Raw genomic sequence first — 14834 nt, 5'->3', positions numbered from 1 at the left:
TAGTTATTGGACTACTGCTATAGCATATGACAGTGAAAAATATTATCCTGGGGCATGGGAGAAACTTGATAGTCTGCTACCATATACCATAACTTCATCCTTGCAATAATTTGGGTGTACAGCAATCCAGCTTCTTTCTATATTTTGACAACTGGAGAAACAGTATTCAATACTCCAAACCATGTTTAAGGTCAGTAAGAAATCTGACTACATAAAACATATTTTCAAAGGTAGTATTTAGAAAAAAACAACACAGAAACCAGGAGAAGGATATAAGGAAAATAATTCAGCAACCTTTTGGAATGAACTGTAAAGAGACTTGGAACTACTGGCAAAGAAACTGCCTTCTGCTGCTGATTTATCTTGTGTTTAGGGTAGTAGGACAGCGTTTTCTGAAAATAAATAGGTTGCTTTCCAATGGAAACAACTTGCAAGATCTGGAATATTACCAAGTATCTAATGTAATGGGATGACATTATAAAAGCATTGCTGGGAAAGATAACAGATGGTGCAGTTGTAGTTGCGTGTAGCTGATACTCCATTGTATACAAAGTTGTCTGTAATACCTATTCAATTGTCCTTTGTGGTCATGCTTTTTAAATTTTTTTTTTATGCTAAATAAAATCATAACATAAGTAATACAGACGGAAAGCTCACTGCATTTGACGGGTAATCATGACTAAAGGAGAAGTATATGAACTCTACTACAGTGACTACATAGGTCACAGGAGTTGGGCAAGTTTGCAAAGTGTAAAAAAAGAACAGAGCATGGCAATGAACAGTGTTCAGATTGCTAGAAATGTTTTGATGGTGCTTGTGTCTGAAGTAAGGCGATCAAAAGGAAAATCTGTGTGATGCAGATGTGCTAAACGGAATTTTACTTCAGACAGTAATTCTGTATCTTAGTATAATCTTAATAATATATCAAAGCATTAGGACCTCATTGAAAGCCTGTGGAGAAATCAGTGCCATAAACTGAGTAGCTCAGTGCTGTGCCATTGTAAGGCAGCAGTATTTTTTAAAGCAGATGCCTGCCTTGGAGAGAGAATTTCTGAAACTGGAAAAGCACAGATGGATAATTTGAAAAATAAACTTGTGATTTACATAAAGATGATCTAAGGAGAACAGAGAGAGATGTCTGGGTTAAAAACTGTTATGCAACGAAGGTGTTTGTCTCATTGCAGCTAATCTGTGTGGAGGCTGAAAACATGCTCTGTGACAGTGCTTTTGACGATGGAGGCTAGAGAAAAATGCAGTGTATTTCAGCCTTTATGGAGCCAGAGCAGGCCTTGGACAACATGCATTACCACAAATACCCCTTTGGTGGTGGAGTGTGCGGACACTCCCCTGGGCACGATGTACACGCACACGCCGACCAGAAAGCGAACGGCTGAAGAGTGGCAGAGCGTGCCCCTGCAGGCCCTCCACCGGCCCTGGCCCATGCCTGGCCCTCCCCTTCCCTCCCACCGCAGCCCCTCTCATAGTAGGCTCGGCGCGAGCACCGCCCGGCCCCGGGACTGCGGAGCGGAAGCCATTCCAACCCCGAAGCCGACAGCGGTGACCAAACGCGAGACAATACCGCTGCCCTGAGGGACGCCGTTTTGTCCCTGCGGGCAGACGGCACAGGGCACGCGGGCCCCTCCAACCCGGTCGGGCCGAGCCTTGCCCGGCGCCTGCGCAGCGCGGCACCGCCTCCCCGTAAACAGCACCGTCACGTGACCAGCCGGGCCCGGCGCCGCTCGCCTGACGCCGCGGGGGCGCGCTTACGGGAAGCGGGCACGCGGCCGGCACCGCCAGCCCTGCCGAGCCAGCCGCGCTAGGCCGGGACGGGACCAGACCACCTGCGGCAGGGGGCAGCCCCGCTCCCGCAGGTCGCCCTCTCACCCTTCACAGCGGCCGCCGCGTCCTTCCTGCCGGGGCAGCGCCGGGCGGCGGAGCAGGGTAAGTGACCGGCGCCGGGCCGCGGCAGCGCGAGGGGAACGCCGCGCGGCCTCGCCCCGCTGCCCCGGGGCGTGGCGGGTGGATGGGGCCTGGTGTGGCAAGGCCGCGGCCTGGCCCGTTGGCGAGGCCCAGCGTCGCGGCTGGGGCGGGCAGGCCGCGGCCTGCTTCCGCCGCACGGAGGGGCCGCGGAGCACGGGCCGGCGCGAAGGCGGCTCCGCCGGCGGCCTTCCTCCGCCCCGCGGAGGCGGCCCGCGGGCCCGGCGGGAGCTCCCGGCCCCTCTCTGACGGCGGTGACCTTGCGGAGGCCGCGGGCCCTTGGCCGGCCGGGGCCGGGCTCCGCGGTACGGCCCGGCCCTGGCTACTCGCGCATGCGGCGGCCTGTTTGTCTGCCCCGAGGCCCGGCTCGCACCCCCAGCCGTGCCGCTGGCGCTCCTGCCCGCCATGCACTGCCCCACGTGGGCGAAGCCTTCACCTTTCTCGGCTCCTGTCTGTCTTCATCTCTGCTGCCTTCTTGCCCCACACAAACCTGGCAAACAAACGCCAGTTTAGAACCAGCTGTGCCTCTGCTATTGGTCTGACCTGCTGCGGGCTCCTCCTCCCATTCCTCGTACTCAACATCATCAACAATTCCGTGCTTAACTCTTGTGTACAGTACTCGCTGTAGGAAGCGTGGCATAAAGTGTGGTCATCCGGAGTGCCCGGGGGAGGCTGTGGCCTGGTGGCATTTCCTGATTCTGTTTTTGAATGGTATGGCCTTCCTGAAGTAATGTGTCCATGCTTCCTTCTTAATAATGGAGTGTGGAGACTTAATAACAGTGGAGACATAGCCATGCACTGAGCAACTGTATTCAGAACCCACTTGGATGCCTTCCTGTGTAACTTACTGTAGAGAACCTGCTTTAGCCGGGGAGTTGGACTAGATGATCCCCAGAGGTCCCTCCCCGCCTGTATGGTTCAGTGACTGGGAGAGGCGCACTGCTTGTTGTAGGGTGAATTAGTAGAAATAGCGTGTGAAATGAAGCATGAAAGTGGTTAAGAGAATGCAAGAACACGGGATGACAACAGGCACAATGTACAGTTTCTCATTGCAGCATTGTCTTTTAGGTGGCTGTTAATCCGTTAAATGATCTGTACATTTACAGTGGGTACTAACATCATGAGGAAATATGGTAGGATAATATGTGATAATTGTAAACATGGCTTTTCTTTAGCGGCACTAATTGACAGTAATTGTGCTTAATAAATTAATCTGTTAAAGTTTGGGGAACACCCAGTGAGGGAGATCTTGAAATCCTGTGTTTTGTATTTCTTGAAGTAGTTTAGCTTGAATGGTCTTTTTGCGTAGTTTGTAGCTTGCAACAGAACTGTAGTCAGCTCTCTTCTGGCTTCACCGCAAAGATTTTTCTTCTAATTTCAGTTCTACTTTAAAGATTATATTTATAAATATGGAGTTCAAAACATTTAGCTATTTTTTAACTATCATCATCTGTTATTCAACCCTTTGTTTCTTATGTTACGTTTGTAAAGCCTCGTGAATTTTAAGGAGCTGGAAGGGGCATCTAAAAGTCCAATTCATGTTATCTAGATCTAATTCAGTGTAGTTATCACAGTGTAGAATTAGTTCTAAAGTTAAGGTGTCTCTAAGAAAACAAAAGCTCAAGGAACTGTGTAATAACTGTCTGCTGTACTTCTGTGACCTCATTGGAGGGCCTGGCTCTACTCTTTCAAGAAGTGAATGTTACTCATGTGCGAAGGGCTGCCCATATGTATGCTACGTGGAACTATGTTACTGAAAGTCTTCAATTTTTTAAATTTAATTTTCCCTGGACAATGTAGGTATTATTGAATCCAAGTCTTAAAAATGTTAAGAGAAATTCTTTCTAGAAAATAATAACCTTTCATCGTCTTTCCTGTTGTGTCAGATACATTTTATGTGTAAGGGAATACTTTTGAAAGGTAGTATTTGGAAATAAAAATGGCAGTGCCATGAAGGGGACATGAATGTTCATTATATAACAGCAAAATGAAAAATATGGGCAGTTTGTGACATGCATCTGAATGGTATCAGTGTGGCCTCATGGAGGATGCTGTATTGCTACGCAAAATCTCACAAGGCTTCACAACTGAGCATCTGTTTCTGAAAATCCTAATTCTTGGTTGTGTTTCCAAATGAATCATATCAGAGAGAGTGAGAAATTCAACAAGTGTTAGGAATGAAGTTCCTCTATTTTGAACAGCTGACAAGCAGTCAATGTAATGTATCACAAAGCTTAACACTTACGCAGTGTTCAAACTTAAACTACCTTCATCACCTTGATAAAGTCAGAAGGTGGGCCCTTGTGAACTTAATGAGGTTCAACAGAGCAAAGTGCAAGGTTTTGGACTTGGGTCGAGGTAATCCCAAATATGTATACAAACTGGGAGAAGAAATCCTTGAGAGTAGCCCTGCGGAGAAGGACTTAGGGGTCCTGGTTGATGAAAAACAACATGAGCCAGCAATGCGTGCTTGCAGCCCAGAAGGCCAATGGTGTCCTGGGCTCCGTCAGAAGAGGGGTGGCCAGCCAGGAGAGGGAAGTGATTGTTCCCCTCTACTCTGCCCTTGTGAGGCCCCATCTGGAGTACTGCATCTAGGCCTAGGGCCCCCAGTACAGGAAAGATGTAGAGCTTTTGGAGAGAGTCCAGAGGGCCACAAGGATAGTCAGAGGGCTGGAGCATCTCTCCTGTGAAGTCAGACTGAAAGAACTGTGCTTGTTTAGCCTGGAAAGGAGAAGGCTGGAAGAAGACCTAATTACAGCCTTCCAGTCTTTTAAGGGAGTTTATAAACAAGAGAGAAATGAACTTTTTACAAGAGTAGATGGTGACAGGACAAGGGGGAATGATTTTAAACTAAAAGAAGGGAGATTTAGATGTCGGGGGAAGCTTTTTGCTGAGAGAGTGGTGAGGTGCTGAAACAGGTTGCCCAGAGAGGCTGTGGATGCCCTGTTCCTGGGGGTGTTTGAGGCCAGGTTGGATGGGGCCCTGGGCAAACCAACCTAGTACTTGATCCTAGTGGCTGACAACCCTGCCTGTGGTGGAAGTGTTGGAACTTGATGATCCTTGGGGTCCCTTCCAATCCAAGCCATTCTATGATTCTATGACAAAGCAATTCTTGAGGAATTTGAAGGTGAAGAAAAAAAGTGGAAGAATATAGCAGTAGTTATGGAAATGTAATCTGTCCTTGGCTTTTTATTTTCAGGGCAATATTCCTTCTTAGTGTGCTTACAAATTCTGGTGATATATGGAGAGATGTATGATATGTCTGTGAGTGATACAAAGAAATACCATCTTTGTTTATTCTTAAACTTTGTGAGATTCAGCAGTATTCATTGATGGGATGGTCCAGCACTTTATGGCATACATTTGAAGGATATCCCCACATTAAGTTGTTTTTGTGACAGAACACAACTTCTAGTGCAGCACTTAGTTCCTCTTCTAACAGCTAGAGTGAAAAAAATGTTTGAGTGGTTATTCTGTTCAAAGGAGGTCTATTAATTTTATTTTGTGTGATATAATTTGGTCTTGTATGATTAGGAAAATGTTTATCTCCATCTTTTCTGCATTTCTTTGTCTTTTAGGTTAATCTGTTGTTTGAAATTTATTTCCTGCTTGCTGAAAGAGAACAGGAGGCATATAGATACTTATGGGATGATGTTTTTGGCATACAGCTTATCAGTGTACCTGCTATACAGCAATCCTGATGTTTCAAATACGCCTTTTGACTGCATGTTGCTGTTAGACAGATCTTTGATGGTGTCCATTTTGATGAGAGGTTGATAAATTAACAAGAGATCAAATCTGATTATTCTCAAAGCCTAAGCTTAGCAAACCATATTCCCTCCGAGGTTTGTGTCTGATTTATCAATTTGCTCATTTGTTTTGTTTTTGATACAGAGCGCTGACATCTTCTGTAGTAAATCTGAACTCAGATGTTCATAAATCAAAATTTCTTTTCCTGTGAAAAACGTTTTGTCTTTTACTTTGAAGACTGCCCTCTGTGATGGGATTTGAGGTATTATGAACCAGAGTAGAAAGTAGATAGGTGTGGGAGCTGTAAAGATCCAGTTTAGTTACTGGCTGTGCCGCTGACGTATTGTCTAATATTGATTTCCTTTTTTATCCCATGATGTGTTTAGGTTGTGAGCTCTGTTGGCTAGAACCTGTTTTACTATGGAGAACGCGGGTCTCGTTCGCTCGTGGCTTTCGGTGCTGTGTTATCCATAAGCAGCATGAGACTCCATACAGCTTCTAATGCTGAAAACATGGACACATGGCAGCTTAGCATTAATTTTTCAGCTAGGCATTGGTAACCTTAAATATTAAGGTTTTGTGTACATTGAAGTAGGAGAGAAAGAGTAAAACTTGCCTGTGCTCAGCATCAGCACTCTGAAGTGACGCTGGTTGATGGGTGAATTACAATTATCAGGATGTGGGGGGGGGCACTTGAGTTGGTTTGACACCTCAGTAGAGTAAAGAGAGACATTTGGTGCGCTGAATGCTCTTTTTAGGTACACTGTTTACAAAAACACTCAAAGGGATTCCTTAAATGACATGTGCAGTTAGCTAATTCCTTGTCAGTGCAGGTGCATTTTCCTTCTGTTTTATTGGAAGGCTGCTCTTATTATTTGCTGCTATCAGTGATGATGCGGTATCAGCTTTTTGCATTTGTTTTGATATCTAAGGTGCAGTTTATCCAAGTAGCTCTGTTCCATTTATACACTTTTCTGACCAGTGTTTTTAATGCTACTGCTTGAAGAAGTGAATGACATGTGAGACTTTTATGCAGTTTGTTAACTGCTGTTTAGACCAGTCTTGGTGTGGATAAGCTGTAGGAAAGTGTTTACAGGGCAATGGGACAAATCTCCCCTTGTCAGTGTTGTCATCAGTTGTAACATCAGTACAGTCAATAATTAGATTTAAAAAGCCTTTTAAAAGCATAAACCAAGTTCAGTGAATCGAAAAGAAAAAGTCTGTTCAGAAATGTAGATAAATGAAATGTCACTGTGCTGTCTTCAGCAGCTTCGGACTTACTGAGTCAAGTTGATCAATAAAGCAGGTGGGATCTCCAGCGTCTAGAATTTTGAGTATCCTGACTAAGCTGAGTGAGCTTTTTTCCTTTTTTTTTGTTAGTTTTTCAGATTTTTTTTCCTGTCTGTTTTCAACCTCAGGCAGTTTTTTTTTTTTTTTTTGGCAGAAATACAGTATTCTTCTGAGGTCTAAATTCTGAGGACTTCATAAGCCAGACTTCATTTTAAATAGACAATTATTAAAAATACAGGAACTTTATATGCTTAAATGTAAAATACAATCTGTGCAGAAGGGGAAATAAATTCTTTTAAATGCTTTTAAAAATCTTGTCTAGCAAGAAGTATGTATATCTTTTGTTGTCAGTCCCTGCGGGTTCTACACCTCATGTGATGATTGATGTAGCAATGATAGAAATACATTTTCAAAACATGGTATGGTGCAAATTATGCAAATAATTGAATGTTAGCTTCTTGAACAAAGTAAAACAAAATTTTGATTCCATCTGCTTTACTGGGCTGCTTCTCTAACTGTCTTAGCAATTGTAGAACATCCAGTTTTTTAGTTTTATTAGTTTTGGTGATGATGGGACTTCTGTGTGAAACCGCCTTGCTTGTAAACTTGCAGTGATGATTTAATGCAAAATTTGGATAGAACTTCTACTTGATCATGGAATCATACTCCAGAAACAAACTTTTTGATAAAATTTCTCTTGAATACTCTCAGTAATTAGCTAAGTGTCACTAGGCCATTGCATTGTAGATATTTTGACAATTATTTTGCAGTGCATTTAGTGTTCGGAGTGGTTCCATGGTGGTCTTGCAGTACTGTAGGTATTCTCCCCCCTGCCTCTTCTCACATAGTTGAAGAGAGAGATTAAATTGTCAGCAGCCATTTTTGGTAGCAGGGGCTACAATTCTACCAGAGCTTTTGTTACATAAAACTGCTATTAATGACGTGGACAACACTACCTTGGTAACAGAAGTTGTTCAATGAGTATTATATAGATGTTCTCCTCCTGTAGAGGGGAAAGCAGACAAACATTGTCAGTGTATTCAAAGCCTCTGCTGCTCCTTTATATTTAATCTTGGGTAGAAAATATTTTTTATAGTAATTCGTGAGTGTCACGGGAACTTGGTGGTGGCAAAGTTTGCCGTCATTTTATCCTGTGTCTCTTACTCACATGCTTGTGTGATGCAAGTGTTTTAAAAAAAAAACAACACAAAAAAACACACAAAAAACCAGTCATTACAAGAGGGCGTTTTAAAGTTCCAATTGTGGCAGTTCTAATTATTTTCCTACTTGGAGCAGCTCCAGCTCTTGTAGTTCACTCTGCATAGTAACAAATTGTTGTAGTTACATTGCATAATAGAATAGATTATACAGTACAGCACAGCACCTCCTCAGTTGCAGTTAGCTTTGCTTGTTGCCAAACTTGGAAATCGTTTTGTGAACTCTGGAAAAGAATGTGGATTGCTGTAGGTGCTTGTTGATGTGCTGTATGCATAGACACATGGCTTAATAAAAAATCTATTTTTTTTGGTATAAGGAGTTTTCCAATTACAGCATTCTTGTTGTAAAACTGCTACTTTATTAGGTGAATACACCTGATGTGGCCTGAATTTTCCTTTTGTCTACCTGCTTGGCCAGTAGGATGTTGTGCATTGGACTGTTTTTGTCATGCTTATTGTAGATACTGAAAAGGCACCGTGCTCTGCAAAGGCATCATGCTATACCTGTCTGTTGTTTTCTGCCTTATGAGAGAATGAAGAAAGTCTGTCATGTTTTGAATTAAAAAAAGGTATTTTTCATGCTCACATGCAGTTTTTGTAAACTTGTGAAAGTAAATACATTTTAAAAATAGTTTTGAAATGTTAGCAAGACAATTTTAAGTATATCTATGTCTTGGATTGCTTTCCCTTGTTCGTTAAAACAGAAATAACTCAGTTAATATGTATATATAAGAGAGCATACTTACTGCTGTAGTAAGCGTAAGTAGATTGTTGCATTTAGCGGCAGGTTCCTGGAATAGGAATCTAGAAACTAATTCAAGCACTACGAACTGTAAATCTCACTTCCTTTAATTAATGCATTCATTCAAAAAATCAAATCCTGTCTGCCGTGTGGGTTGAGGCGGCTGATAATGGAAAGAGTGGGAGAGAATATGCCCTTTTGCTGTTTCCAGAAGCCTGAACAGCTTTGTGTGTGCCAAAATTGGTCTCCCAGGCTCTTCAGATATTGCCAGACACTGCTCCATCTCCCTTACATCCTAAAATTACCATACTTATAATAATGATCTATCTTCACTCGAAGTACGTGGTTATGCTAAACTTCCAAAGAAGCATTTTGTTGGCTTTTTCTCTGTCATGTAGTTGTCCATTTTTATCAGTTGAGTCTCTGCTGAAACAGCGATATTTCTGCTACATCTCCGAGAACTAATACAGGAGATTGGGAATTGCTTCGTGTAAATTGTAGGTACAATCTTTGATTGAAGTTACTTAGGTCTTACCTAAACTTTTTCAAAACTAAAGTTTGTAAAATGATTCTGGCCCTTCTGAGGCCATCTGACAGAATTCTCATGTACTTGATTGGGGTTAAATTTTCAGGTAAAACCTCTATGACATTATTGAATATAATGATAAGTGAAAAATAGTAGGGTAAAGACTCTACTGCTTAAAAATTGTTGCTTGCTTTGAAGTACTTGCTAGTTCCTGTGTGAGTAAGAATGTTACCTGTCTTTCTCGGTGTTGGGCCTAGGTCTGCGTTCCTGAGCTTTCTCTGCTTCACTAGCGTTGGCAGAAGCTGACCACAACTTTGTATTTACAGAGGAACAAAAATGTGCACTCAAAGGCTACTAACCAGGTTCCACGCCACCCCCTGCACCTCAGTTCTTTAAGGTTTAGACAACTTCTAGAAAGATATTTCGTTTAAACCTTGTTATAAGCGCTCTGTGGAAGTGGCAGCACTCTGATGTTGATAGAGGAGCAATTAGTAACTTAGCATGCAGTTTCTTTTAGAGATAGCAAGAAGGAGAAATTATTTTAGATATTTTTTAGATATGCAGTGAGCTATAACAAGCCATAAGCAGATTTTTCTTTTTTTAACAATTCTAAAATACCTTAAGTATTCTTAAAAACAGCGGAAAGAATTTACTAGTTTCTTAGGTGTTTTACAATTTGTAGCTTATTTTCTTATGATATTTTTCTTGTCTTTCTATAGGGCTGAAAGACACACAGGACTCTTCATGGATATAGTTGATACATTTAACCATTTAATTCCTACTGAGCACTTAGATGATGCCCTATTTCTAGGATCCAACCTGGAGAATGAAGTCTGTGAGGACTTTAGTACAAGTCAAAATGTCTTAGAGGATTCGCTGAAGAACATGCTCAGCGATAAGGATCCTATGCTAGGATCTGCAAGTGCCCAGTTCTGTTTGCCTGTTTTGGATAGCAATGATCCCAATTTCCAGATGCCTTGTTCAACAGGTAACTCTTATAATTTTTTAAGATTACAGTTTAAAATACAGTAATACTTCAGTGCCAATCCTTTTCCCATAATGTAGAAATAATAACTTGGGATTTCTGTCTCTTCCCTGCCCCTTTTGTTGCACTGTTTACATGCTTGGCATGTAGAACACGCGTTTCTTTTAATCTGGTCATGTAACGATGGGTGAAGCTCCTAATCTGAGTCAAAAGTAATTCAGATTTTGACTCAAGTGTGTGTAAATTACTTCCAATTAAAATTGTGATTTGTTTAATGTAAGAACTGTGCCTGATTAGTGAAGTTAGTAGGTGTTTTCAGAAATGTGATAGTTGGGGATGAGCAATAGGAGTGCTTGAAGTGAACCAGATTGCTTCTCTGATGTTAGGGTTACTTTGTCAGTGCTGGAAGTTCTACTTCTGAGTTGATACTGAGTGTTATGCTTTGGTTGGTTTCAAGCAAAATGTTGGGACGATAATACGGTTCTTGGTTATTGTTTGGAAACACCTGATTTGGAAAGAGTTTAGAACAAAGTTCTAAATAAAAATCATGTTGCGAGTTACAGAGCAGTTTTGAGAGATTGGAGAAAACTATTCTAATTTTGAAGAAGAAATGGAAGAAAATTACATTCTAAAATGTATTGTAAATACTAGCATTTTAAATTTGACCAGAAGTTTTGAAATTTGATATTTATTTATTAAGACTGAAAGCGAGAGTGCAATCACATGTCAGTATGTAAATGAAAGCATACAATTGGGAGTTAATGTAGTAGGGATCCTAAGGAATGTTCTTGCTGTTGCTTGTTCTTCATAGATCTTGCTAAGAACTGTCTTTATTCTGAGGTGGCAGCACCGCAGTATTTTTCTTATAGTGTTTTTTTTTTGTTAGTTGTGATGGTTTTTTTTGTTTTTCAGCTGAGAGTAACAGTTATCAGTTTGAAGCAATGTTTCTTCACTTGTCTTTATTCTTCAGGACTTATTTGGTTTGTCTGAGCCTTGGTGATTTAAGGCAATCTACCTAGTCTGCCACTAAGAATTCAGTTGTAAGTGATAGCACCCTTTTCCAGATTGTGCGCATGAATGCTCATTTCTACTCCAACATTTTGGAAAAAAATGTTGGAACATTTCCAGCATCTGGAAAAACAAACACATAGTTTTCCCCACTAAATTTGCCTTCTCTTAAAGATCTTTGCTTAGATCTGTGATAGTGAGTGAAAGCTTGCTATACTCTGATCCATCCAGCTTTTTAGTGTTTTTTTTTTCCTGCTATGTGTAGGATCTTAATATGAGTTTATTCTATAGTGCATTAAGCATGATGTTTACAGAATAGTGGTTTGTTGACTCTTCTTTTATCTTTTCCTTAAGATAATTTTTTTGTAATATTTTACTGTACTTGTTTTCAATTTGTTAACCAGGACAAAACCTAGGAAATTATGTTGGGGGAAGGTTTGTGGTGTTTTAGGCCAAATAAATTAGATGATAATATTTCTTACTTTGAATTCTACAGGGAATTTTGTAATCCTGAATATGAGTGTTTTTTAATTTATTTTTTTGCAAAGGCAGGAATTTATTTTTTGCCATTTATTTTAGACTTTCAAACAGTATTATTAAACCTATATCTAAACCGTGGAACAATTTAAGAAAAAGAACAAAATGTTTATGAACATGATCAGCTCAGGAGTACAGCAAAGGAGAGGTTTAATATGCTTACTGGTCTATGAACAGCAGAGATGCACTGTTATGTGTGTTTTTTTTTAAAGCAGTGAAAATGCTGTGCTATGTTCTGTCACTATGAGCAAGCTGAAGAGATAAAAGTATAAATAGTTGGACTGAGGTGATGTGAGATTAGGTCTCAGATAAATTGAAGGAGCAGAAGGCATAGCTTAGTAATACATGAGAGCTTAATTTGAGCAGAGTTTAAGACTATTTATAAACCTATGTACAAGGTGAAATACTGACTCAAACTAAAAGATGTTGTACTACTTCACTGCAAGAACACTGAGTTCCTTGAGCAAGTGTGTAGAAGAGCAACAAAGCTGGTAAAGGGACTAAAAGACAAGTTATGAGGAGTGACTGAAGGAGCTGGCGTTGGTTAGCCTGGAGAAGAGAAGGCTTAGGGAAGTCCTCGTTATCTGGAACTGACTGAAAAGAGGTTGTGGCAAGAAGTTTGTCAGTCTCCTTTCTCAGATGACAAATGATAGCAACCAAGGAAAAGCTCTCAAAATTTGCCAGGGGAGGTTAAGATTGGACATTTTTAGAGTTTCTTCACTGAGGAGGTGGTCAAGCATTGGAAGAGGCTGCTCAGAGGAGTGGTGGAGTCCTCATCTCTGGAGGTTATTTAAGAGATGCGCGGACATGGCACTAAGGGGCATTGTTTGTTGATGGGACTTGGTAGGTCATGTTGATGGTTGGACATGGTAATCTTGAAGGTGCTTTCCAATCCAGATGATTCCATGATTCTGTATCTTTAAAGCTGAAGTTGAATACGTTTCTGTGAAAGGAACTTTGGGAAGGGCAGCTGTCAGGTCTGCGTCACAGCTTAACAAATTTGTAGCAACCCTTTTTCTGCTAGTTTCAGATGTGGGTCTGTGTTCTGCCCTTTTGCTTACTGTTGGGTTGACATCAGTTCCTGATAAGTGTTATTTACAGGCCTAATACAAAGTTATTACTCATCAACATTGCAGCAGCCTTGTTCAGCTTTTTTGTTTATATTGCATACCATTCACCTGGAATAAGCTTTCTGTTACTGCTGAGCCCTTTTAAAGGTGATGATCTAACTGTATTTGATGGATACTGTTAGCATCTTGGCTGTACATCCCCTAAACAGTTTAAGTACTTGTCTATCAAACAGAGCTATTTCAATTTTTAAGTTTAATTTCCAATCTCTGCTTGTTAGAGGCATTTCCACAGAAAATGCTCAAACTGTTCTGTAGATTGGATTGTATGTGATTCTTATGGGAAGAGCAGTAGCATCATAATTAGAAGTACTGGTGTCTGACAAATTCCAAGGGGAATGAGAAAAGATATCTGTTGCCTGTATATTGATAGGAGGAACTTTGTTGTCAGTGCCTTGTCCTGAATCCAGTTTGTGCTGGATCTAAATTTTTTTGTTCAATTAGATGACATTATTGATCTTAATGTACTCTGAGCTTGCTCTGTAGTTAGCACAAAGTAATGGAATGGGGTTGTCTTGTTCAGCATTGATCGAACAGTTGGACATTTGGAGAAGAAAAGGTCCTTTCTGGGTCTGCTGATGACTTTGAGTAGGGATGGAAGTAATTTTTCATTACTTCTATAAGCTAGAAAGGGTCAAATTAGCATTTGTTATGCTGAAATCCTTTTAGGATGTGTCTGAAAAGTGACTGCTTAACAGTGAAGATGTAGTTGGGTTGCTGGTTTGTGGGATTAAATGAAGATTTCTGCTTCTGTAGCACACTTGGGAAGTTTTTTTTATTTCAGTAATCACGGTACAGCCTATTGGCAGATCTTAGTCCTCACTGCAGTTCTTGGGAACTTAGTATTAATGGAAGTTGCTTACTGTGACCGACTGAAGTAGGTTTTTGCAGTAAGACCTAGTGTCGCTAGTAGAAGTTGATAAACTGCTGTCTTTGCGAGTTAAAAGACAGAATTTGATGAAATGAGGCTTCCAGGAATAAAATGAAACGCTCAGAACCTGGTATAGGGTACTTCTAGGTGTGTCTCTGCTTCTGATCATCTGGGTGGTAAGAATGTGTTAGTTCTCCCAAAAAGGAAATAGTCAATGCAGGTAGATTATGTGGAATAGCTCCCAGCCATCTTTCGTGTTTGGGTAATGTGTGTGCATATGTGATGTGGTTTTTCCTTCTTACCATTTTTCTTTAATCAGAAGTGGAAAATGTGAGGCTTAGGATATGACATCTCTCTTTAGAGCAACACCTATTTTCTGTCTTGTTTGATGGTTTTAGTGAAAGGTTTTGTTCTGTTATTTCTTGCTGTAAGACATAAGGAAATTTATCCACTAATTTTACAAGCTTTTGAGCCTAGCAGATCAGACTGAAACTCCGTATAGCAGAGATCTTATGGTTTCATTCATTGCAAATAATGCAGTGATTTGCCTCCGAACTACAAATATGCCACAGACTGGGTATTTTCATCTTGCATTGCTGAATTGAGTATGATTGTGTGTACATATACATATATATATATATGCATATGTTTGCATAATCAAACTAAATAAGCAGCGTTTGTACCAAATGGGCATTTTTAGCTCTCATAATTCTGTAGTTTTTCAGGATATCACTCACTGGAGTGGTTTGATGCATTACATGTGTATTAATAATAGAGGGAGTGGGATTTGAATTGCCGAACATA

The 14834-nt window shown here is 40.9% G+C and overlaps 1 protein-coding gene across 6 annotated transcripts in view; it reads left to right on the top strand.

Moving 5' to 3' along the window:
• PHF3 (PHD finger protein 3) overlaps positions 948–14834 on the top strand; it is a 48442-nt gene continuing 34555 nt past the window's right edge. For 3 of the 6 annotated variants that reach the window (XM_021392644.1, XM_021392643.1, XM_021392639.1), the window contains exon 1: positions 949–1941. Coding sequence is in view for 1 of the 6 variants with exons in the window: in XM_021392637.1 (XP_021248312.1) it covers positions 10247–10490 (244 nt within the window). In the remaining 5 variants the exon portion in view is untranslated. Of the gene's footprint in view, positions 1942–10221; positions 10491–14834 lie in introns of those variants that run through there. The other 3 variants (XM_021392642.1, XM_021392638.1, XM_021392637.1) reach the window with 2 other exon arrangements.

Source organism: Numida meleagris, chromosome 3 (genome assembly GCF_002078875.1).
Source record: "Numida meleagris isolate 19003 breed g44 Domestic line chromosome 3, NumMel1.0, whole genome shotgun sequence".
NCBI lineage: Eukaryota > Metazoa > Chordata > Aves > Galliformes > Numididae > Numida > Numida meleagris.
This window is presented reverse-complemented; position numbering and strand designations above follow the sequence as displayed.